This window comes from Pollachius pollachius, assembly GCF_949987615.1.
Source record: "Pollachius pollachius genome assembly, chromosome: 3".
NCBI classification, from domain to species: Eukaryota; Metazoa; Chordata; class Actinopteri; order Gadiformes; family Gadidae; genus Pollachius; species Pollachius pollachius.
In genome coordinates this window covers 25,909,485-25,919,469 of record NC_136936.1, presented here as the reverse complement: position 1 = coordinate 25,919,469, position 9,985 = coordinate 25,909,485, and the positions used below count along the sequence as shown (strand labels likewise).

Here is a 9,985-nt window from a genome sequence, read left to right as displayed (position 1 = left end):
TAACATTTAGTACACATGTTTGTTTCCCCTCTCTCGCGTCACTCGTTTTTATGTCCAGCCCTTGTTATTTGTGCGAATCATGTTATCAGCCAGTGAAGAGATACCATCATGGTCCTTGATCACAAGTGAGCTAAGGCCAACCTCTGGCAGCTAAGCTAACTGCAATGCTGTTGTCCACATATCTTTAGGGACGAGGAGAAAGGGAAAAAGATGTGGAGCAAATACCTGGAGCGAGAGGACAGTAAAATAGTCGGTGAGTAAAATAACTGTACACCAAGTGTCAATTCACAGTGTAAGCCTGATATGGACAGTCAACACAGCTGATGATTGTGGTTGACCGTCCAAAGCCGGCTTGAATATCCCATATCTGATTGGCTATTAGATCTGAAATACATTCATATGAATATGTTATCAGTTAATAAACATTTGTTTACCATGAAAATATTTTGCCATGTGCTTTTGTGTGTGTGTGTGTGTGTGTGTGTGTGTGTGTGTGTGTGTGTGTGTGTGTGTGTGTGTGTGTGTGTGTGTTGAATAACCTTTCTTTTCCTGTGTGTCCCCAGACCTGTTTGTGGGCCAACTGAGAAGCTCGCTAACCTGCAGTCATTGTGGCTTCTGTTCAACAGTCTTCGACCCCTTTTGGGATCTCTCGCTGCCTATCGCCAAGGTGAGAGAACACACACACACAACCACACAACGCACAAATTTAGCACAGTTACATTCCATTATGCAGAGCGTAAAATATGGACGGATGGATTCTGGCCTTACATACAAATCATTCCTGGTCAGGTCATAACGCCATTATACTTTAAATCATTTGGAGAAGAAGTATGTATATGTGTGTTTATGGGTTTGTGTGTGTGTGTGTGTGTATCTATTTGTGTACATGTGTCCGTGCATGGGTGGGAATATTCCTTATGTGAGTTCCTTCACAGCATCGTCTTAACAACATACTGTCTCTCTGTCCATCCTGTTTTGATCTCTGTGCTGCCCCTGCCTTCTGTGCTGGCTGTGAATGTCTGTGTGATTGTGTGCGGGCGTGCCTGTGCGTGTCACAATGTCGCTGCCACTGTGTTTGTGCCCAGAAGGGCTACGGTGAGGTGAGCCTGATGGACTGCATGAGGCTGTTCACCAAGGAAGACGTCCTCGACGGCGACGAGAAGCCTGTGAGTGAACACACACACACACACACACACACACACACACACACACACACACACACACACACACACACAAGCACAAGCATGCGCACACAACGCACATCAACACAAAGGCAGCGACAAATACACGGAAGCGCGCACACACACACACATAAGACGTTTAACGGCTCCGCCATCGGCATGCGCGCAGGTAAGAACACACACGCAAGCACGCACATGCGCATGAACACGAACATACACGGAAACGCACACACATGCGCACACACTACACGCACGCACACACACACACACACAAGCACGCACACACACCAAACGTCAACACAAAGGCAGCGCCACATACACGGAAGCACACACACGCACAGGTAAGACGTTTAACGGCTCCGCCAAAGGCACAGGCGCAGGTAAGAACACATACGCACGCGCACACAATGCAGCGACACTCGCCCAGGTAAAAACATAACGGCTCCGCCGTCGACAAACTCTCCCAGGTAAGACGTTCTGTCTATAGACTATATAAATTGCGATAAAATAAGGGAAGAGACAATTTCTCACCTCGACAAGCAACTGCAGGTTGTTTATTTTGTCATATAAAAACTGTGTAATTCAAACATCGCGTCGATTGGCATATCAACACACAAGTGACGTGATCTTAAAGAGACAGTGTCCCTATAACACAATGAAAACATGTAAATAACAGAGTAGGCTATGGTGAATTATTAATTTTGGGTCCAGGTCAATCTGGTGAGGAGCAATAAGCCTAATTCATGATGTTTTACAATAGCGCCACCTTTGGGTGCAGTACCACAAATTTGCGTTTATGGGTAGTGGGAGTTATTGGTAACCACACCTGAAAATTTCGGTATAGGCTGCAGTATGACTTTTAGAGAAAGGGAAGGAAAAAAGAACAATGCGTTACAGAAACCCCTAATAATAACTAAATGAAATAGAATACTGTACATGGAATATAATAATGTGAAATAAGAATATTTATGCATAATATGTACGATGTAGAAGACATGAGTGGTTTTGTAAAATAGATTCAGCATAAAATAGATTCAGGTGTGAAATGTAAACAGACCTTTTTGAACAGATGTCGACTGTGCTGAGCTAAGTAGCTCAGTCTTATGGCCTTTGGGATGAAATTGTCCCTGAGTCTGATGGTGCGAGACCGGATGTGGTAGCGTCTACCGTGGGCATCCGGTCGGCAGCAGCAGCAGCTGGAAAAGTTTATTGCTGGGGTGATCAGGGTCTTTAACAATCCAGTTAGTCTTCGTCCTGCACCACTGAGTGTAGAGCTCCTCCATGAATGGCAGCTCCGTCCTGGTGATGTGCTGGGCAGTTTTCACCACCCTCTGAAAGCACTTACGGTTGAGGGCGGTGCAACTGCCGTAACAGGTGTTGATGAAGTCAGTCAGGATACGGTACCTCAGGAGTTAGAGCGGGTTGACTGGTAACGGGAAGGATGCTAGTTTGATCCCCGGCTCCTCCAAGCTGAGTGCCGAGGTGACCCAGAGCAAGACGCCTCTCCCCTACTTCTCCTGACGAGCTAGCTGTCACCCTGCGTGGTCGACTCTGCCGTCAGTGTGTGAGTGTGTGATTGAATGGTTGTCGCTTTGGATAAAAGCGTCAGCATAATCCCCTAAATATAAATGTAGCAGAGAGGGAGGGCCGTTGATTGGGATTTCTAGATCCTGCGCTTTGTCTTCTCTTTTCTGCTCTCTTTACAACTCTCAAATCGTCTATACAGCAGCTGTACCCATGAGCTGTTCTTCCCTTTTCACAGACCTGCTACAGATGTAAAGCCAGGCGACGGTGCACCAAGAAGTTTACGGTACAAAGGTTCCCCAAGATCCTCGTGCTCCGTATCCTTTCCTCTTTGTGGTTGTAATAGGGACTTTTTTTATAACTTTATTTGATTGCTCTATGAGAATTCATAATGGATTCCAGGTCTTTTGAGACGTTTGTTAGCTGAGTACAGATGCGATGTGCTGCTTGCTCTCAGACTCCCTCAGTCAAACAACTGAAAGCAGATTTGGAAAGACAATCCCACCCACCTCATTGAACTACTATTACTCTGATAAAATTGTAGAAGTAAAATTACTGGTAGCATTTTCAAGCATTTCATGACTTTTCTTGATTTGACTGCTGAGAGACGGTATCAGTTGAAAGTTATTTCTTGATAACTGACCAACCAGCCGTAATCATCACTTTAAATCTGAAAAACGCAATTATGCGATCGCATAATTCAACGCATAATCAGCCAAAGTCCGCATATTAATGCGGGAGCCGCATTTTTTCAAGTATGCCGCACTTTCACCGCATAAATTGCCGATTTCAGCGCAAAATATGTGAGGCTTGCATGATTTCATAATCACATATATCTTAGCAGAAAGTTGAAAATTGTTGCGTTTACTTCACAAAAGAGCAGCCATTTCCCCCTGTTGCCATGGGAACGTTATGAATTGAAGTAATTACGCGACGTCAATGTTATCGAAAAGTTCCCGCATTTTTTCGCATTTTCCCGCAATTTTTGCAAGTTCCCGCAATTTCATCGCATAAAATTGCATAAATATGCCGCATATTTCATCACATTTTTTAAGAAAATGTGCCGCATAATCAAGGATTTTTGGCCGCAACAATCACAAAAAAACGCCCATTTTTCTGGAGGGACTGGTATTACATGTATTCTTCCTCAATTTTTATATTCGAGAGCTCTTTTTTTTTTTAATTTAACCAATGAGACACTTTTTGATAACCTTGGGGATACAACCTATAGAATACATCCTTCTTAGGACTTTCAGCCCAAAACTTTTTATCTAATATAATATAATAATAACAATATAATAATGTTCGATTTCCAGCTCAAAGAGCGGGTTTACCTACACTTTAAAACATCTTTGATTCATATATGAACATGTATAGTAAAACAACGTGGGTCAATTATCTATAGTCTAATATCCAGCACTGAACGTTGTACTAGAGATCCCTTTAACATTATTTGTTCTTGTTAGTCTTTTCTTGTTATTTTCAAAACATAAAACAATGATTATATACATATAACACACAGTGGGGCATCTATGAGCCTATAAATGAAGTTGACACTGTGTTCCTTGACTGCCCGTGGCTTCCCAGACCTTAAGCGCTTCTCTGAGGCCCGCAGAACGAGCAAACTCTCCACCTTCGTCAACTTCCCCATGAAGGAGCTGGACCTGCGGGAGTTCGCCTCAGGGAACAGCAGTGAGTATCAGCCTTAGTCTTTTGTTTAAACGCTTCTCAATCACACACACAAGTCTGGACAATTGTTTGGACAGATAATAGTAAGTACTACACCTCATTATCCATATGTTACGAGATCATACGTTTCATATCACATGTATGCAGATGACACACAAATATATATCTCTCGCTCACCCAGTGAATCCAGTTCAATAGACTCCCTGGGACATTACCAATAGAGTAGCTAGATGTTTCAGGGGCACAGTGAATAAAGACTTGCAGTGTGTTCTCACCTTTATAGTCCTTGAAGAGTAAAAATTAAGCTCAAGCTGTTGTTTTCTGGTTCCAGACCTAAATTAAATCAATAGCAGAATCTACTTTATATCATCTTCAAAGTATAAGGATCAAAGACTTGATGTCAAAAGATGATTTTGAGAAACATGGTCTAAGCAGGCTGGAGGATTGAGGTCTTTATTAACAATGAACAAAAGACGCAGCAAGATGCTTTTATTTAAACTGAAGGATTCAACAAAAAATGCAGTGCGCATTTAGCAAAACGCCCTCTGACTGATCGGTCTGTCTAAGACTTCAGAAAAGATTCAGCTGATCCTGAATACTGCTGCCAGGGATGGTTACATGGACCAAAAAGTTCAGCATATAATTCCAGTTATTTCTTCACTACATTGACTACCAGTATCTCACAGAATCCACTTCCAAATCCTTGGATTGTCCATAAAACGGTGCAGGCACCAAGATACTTATCAGACTCCTGACCCCGTACAACAGACCTCTAGGTCCGGCTGGTAAAAACTAAACATGGTGAAGCTGCCTTTAGCTTCCATACTGCTCAAATGTAGAACAAACCAGTAAAGTCTAGAGACATGCTGACTACTTTAAAATCTAAGAAAATATCCTACCTTTGCCATTGCTTTTAATGCATCTTCTTTAATATACATTTTGCTTGCTTGCTATTACTGTCTTTATCGTTTGTTTTTAGTGCTTTCGCCTGTGTATAATGTTAAGCACTTTGGATTGCCCTCCAAAGTGCTTTAAATAAGTGATTTTATTTTTGTTTAGACATTTTGTGTGTGGGTTTTAAATAAGCTACCAGGGGTTCCTATCTCACCTCCACATTTATTTTCTTTCTTTGCATATAAAACCATTTAATTAGTTAAATAATGGATTGCCCATGATGTCCTATGACATGATTTATTTTGTCTAAATGCATAAATGTAAAATCGAATAATAACAAGGGTTGTTTTTGCCACTTTTGGAAGTCCACTAAGTGTGTGTGTGTGTGTGTGTGTGTGTGTGTGTGTCTGTGTGTGTGTTCAGCCAATGCCGTGTACAACCTGTATGCCGTGTCCAACCACTCAGGCACCACCATGGGCGGACACTACACGGCCTACTGTCGCAACCCCACCTCAGGTGAATGGTACAGCTTCAACGACTCCAGGTACGCCTCCACAAGACACACACAGCAGGATGTTCTCCAGTTGTGGATCATTACATTTGAGTATTTCAGCTAGGATGTTGCACCAGGTTGTGTTTGATCCCTTTCAGCCCAAATGTCAGGGAAATTTAGCTCATAGGAAATGTGTGATTTCACCACCAAAAACAAAATAAATATCAACATGATATTTCATAAAACAGGCTCTTTGCAATTTATCTATTTAGAATGTGTGCAATCTAAACTAAATATAAATTTGACGGTTCCAAAAATCAAAAGACGTTTTAGTTGTGGGCCAATGGGTTGTATACCAAAAATGTATACAGTTTGGAATATAAATATATAAAAATGTAATTATTATTATTATATGTCAGTTTGTTCAGCAGTAGATGCCTCACACCAGTTGCACAGAGTGGCAGAACCGTAGACTCAAAAATGTATGGTACAGTTTGTGGTATGCTTTGTGTTGTCTGGTTACCAGGCCGGTCCGCGGCTCCTCGTGGCTAAGAGGTGACCCTGAGCAAGACACAGAACGCTAAAAAAGTGTTATATATATATGCTGTCCATTTTACTATTTTATACCCAACTAGAAAATGCATTTCCTGCAGAAAATGCAGTGAGTGCTGTGGTGCAAGGGTTAGGGTTACAAGTGAGGTTGAAAATATGTTTTAGTAAAGCCACATAGTTTAAGACGTCAAGAGTTTTTTTGGCTTAAATCAAGTGAATGGATTTGAACAGAATCTAATTGGAGTTACCAAAGTCAACATGCACACCATTTAAAACGAGTAAAATGGTTGGAAACGAATAAAGTGTGTGTACATTTTCACACGTTTTGTGTACGTTTTCACACATGTCCTCCGTCTTTTCTCCGCATTTGTATATCAGGCGGTTCGTCCGTGAGGGTCATTCACACTTATTCACACTTTGACCCGTGCAGCTGTGAACTCATGTATTGTAATTGATTGTATGATGTACAATTACAATTAGGGCATTTAGCAGACGCTTTTATCCAAAGCGACTTACATCGGTTAATACACACATTGACACACCGACGGCAGAGTCAACCATGCAAGGCGACAGCCAGCTCGTCAGGAGCAGTTAGGGTTAAGTGTCTTGCTCAGGGACACATCAACAGCTCCCTCAGCTAGGGGGAGCTGGGGATCGAACTAGCAACCTTTCGGTTACAAGACAAATGCCCTACCTCCTCAGCCAAGCCGACCCCCATATAAGTACTTTTAGGGTTACGATAAGACCTAGCATTTAGCGTTCATTCACCACGAATGACTCAGAAAAGCAGTGCCAACATTTTAATATTTCTCAACCATTCAGCGAAAAAATATATTATTGATTATCGTATAGGGTGCCACTCAATGACATGCAAATGTAGACCGAAGCGTCATCAACACGCCCCCTCAAATGGTGTGAAATGCCGACTTTCTACTCCTCATTCACATATAAGGTAATTAACGTTTCCGCCGGCTAAAATACTACCTCAAGCCTAGTTTTTTTTTTTAGGATGTTTTCAGGATACCAATGTCAGGATATGTCGTTCACATACACGGCCCGTCGGGAAAAAAGCGGGCTAATGGCAGGACTTACGTGTATGTGTGAAAGCAGCTATAGAATAGCTGAGCTTTTCTGTGTGTGTGTGTGCGTGCGTGCGTGCGATAGTAACTTGGAAAGGCATGTTATTGACCTTATTCCTTCACATCTAGTTCATCAAAATATATTTCCAGCCCAACTATATACAAAAAACTGCCCAATCACCCAAAAAACCGCCCAACACGTTTATTTCCAGAAAACCGATTGATCATATACTTCTGCAATCATAAATAAACAAATATACACCTACACGCAACCTGATTATTAACTATGACGTCATGTGGCATACAAGGAATCTCTCATCTATCTCTCTCACACGCACAAACCTCACCATTTCTGTGTAAAGAACATACTGACAGCAGCAGAAAATGGGTCTTCAATGAGATGACGTTAATACACAACACAAAATAGGCATGTAAAAGACCAATGGTGAGCCCAATTAACACCTGAATGCGACCTAATTGAGTCAATAACTCTCTCTCTCTCTCTCTCTCTCTCTCTCTCTCTCTCTCTCTCTCTCTCTCTCTCTCAGGGTAACGCCAATGTCCTCCAGCCAAGTGCGCAGTAGTGATGCGTACGTGTTGTTCTATGAGCTGGCCTCCTCCTCGCGGATGTAAACCCCCCCCCCCGTCAACCCCATCTCCCCCCTCATCCTCTCCTGCAATGACGCTGAACGACAGGAAGGCCAAGGCGCCACAGACACACACGCAAATACACACAGACATACACACAGATACACAGACACACACACTCAATGCTTGCTCACACAAATGCTGTGAAAACAAATAAAGGTTGACGTCTGGAAGGCTTCTGAAGAAAGAGACTTTTGGGGAGCCCGGCTAACAGGGTCGTCACACACATACAAACACACACACACACACACATATGTAGACACACATGGGGAATGTTTTTACAAAAACCCAGCGGTTTTTCCAGGCAAACCGTTTGATTAATCTGCTGAGCTTGGGAGGGAGAAAGAAGAGAGGAACAGAGAAAGGGAGAGAACAGAATCCATCCGTATATAAAGGCCTTCTCCGTCTTCATCTCATTATTTTCTTCCTCAACCCATTTTATCATTATCGTCCATTTCCGCTGAAACTGTGTGTGTGTGTGTGTGTGTGTGTGTGTGTGTGTGTGTGTGTGTGTGTGTGTGTGTGTGTGTGTGTGTGTGTGTGTATTTGAACAGATCAGAAGTCTCCCTCTATGCACTGAAAAATGAACTGAACTCTCATCCCAACAGCGCCTTTACTTCACACAAAAACGGATCTTCTCGTTTGCCTCAAACATTTAAATTAAGACATTTTCTCCCCAAGAAATGTCTCTAATTTTGGCTTTTTATGTTTTGATTTGGATCTTTTTGTATGTTCTAGTTTTGTTTATCTGCAATGTCCCTCATTATCACAAGGTTATCATCACATTGTTATTCATTATTAATTGCCATGGCATTATTTTAGATATTTTATGTTGACAGTTCCTGCAATGATGGTTCCAATGTTACACTCTCACTCTACCAGCCCTTCCACTGCGGTACCACACTCCTTTACGTTTTAACATGCTTGTTCTGTGTGTTGGTTGGGAGGCCGGTGGCACTGTGAGTGTTGTACTGTCTAAGAGACACCATAATACTCTGTTATAGTTTTTTAATTGTAGTCATTTGTTTCCCACTGCTAATGATGTTTTAACAGTACTGTGAATACATGAATGAATGGACATATTATGTATGAACATATTAGAAGACAACATGCTGACAATGAGGACTTTTACTTGCAGCACAAGCTCCTTTCTTCCTCTTCTTGTTTCTTTGCCATTGAACAACATGGAAAGAATGTTTTCAAGAAAAAAAGATCACAATATCAGTATATTTTTATATCCTGATGCAATATGGAGAATGTACTATACAGTGGTGCTGAAAATGACCCATAACTGTTTTCAGTTGGTTAATTTAACAGGTTTCAAGAGAGATTAAACAAAAAATGATATTTATGCGTACAGTTGATAATGTGATGTGTCACTTTTTAACAGTCGCAGTTATAAGTATATACTTGTGAATAAATAAATTATATACCTACAACTGGTTTTACTTTTAAAGCAATGTGTCTTTGTAGATTCTTGTTCGATGTCTGGAAGATAAGTGGATTTGCAGACAATTTTTCCTCCTATTGGTTTACACGCAACTGGAAGGATTAACTGGAATATTTAAAATACCCATTCAGATTTTCCTCTATTTGAATAGACTACTGGCTTATCGCAGGTAGCTTTCTGAGTATATGTTCTTTAACAAAATGAGTGCTTATAATAATATTAACACCTAATAATATCCTGATATTTCCTGATGGGATTTCTCTTGGAGACAAAAAAAATCAGTTCCACATATCCATTCACTGAGAGTACAGTATCTATGGCTAGGTATTCAGCCTTGCCTTTCCATCACACATTCCTAATGCAGTCCATGCTCCAGTGTTTGACATCCACCAAGGTGGATTCTCTTTAGGATTGCAGATGTTTCCATTAACACACCAAGATAAGGGGGCTCCTGGCATTAAGGAGACCAACACCC

The 9,985-nt window shown here is 41.6% G+C and overlaps 1 protein-coding gene across 4 annotated transcripts in view; it reads left to right on the top strand.

Annotated features, from left to right (window-relative positions):
* The window catches only part of usp2a (ubiquitin specific peptidase 2a), a 58,816-nt gene extending 49,447 nt beyond the window's left edge, over positions 1-9,369 (top strand). For 3 of the 4 annotated variants that reach the window (XM_079731843.1, XM_079731842.1, XM_079731845.1), the window contains 7 exons: positions 189-253; positions 564-667; positions 1,086-1,166; positions 2,944-3,022; positions 4,293-4,397; positions 5,712-5,832; positions 7,961-9,369. In XM_079731843.1, coding sequence (XP_079587969.1) covers positions 189-253; positions 564-667; positions 1,086-1,166; positions 2,944-3,022; positions 4,293-4,397; positions 5,712-5,832; positions 7,961-8,045 — 640 coding nt within the window. In that variant the 3' untranslated portion in view covers positions 8,046-9,369. The remainder of the gene's footprint in view (positions 1-188; positions 254-563; positions 668-1,085; positions 1,167-2,943; positions 3,023-4,292; positions 4,398-5,711; positions 5,833-7,960) is intronic. The other variant, XM_079731844.1, reaches the window with a different exon arrangement.
* The last annotated feature ends 616 nt before the right edge of the window (positions 9,370-9,985 follow it).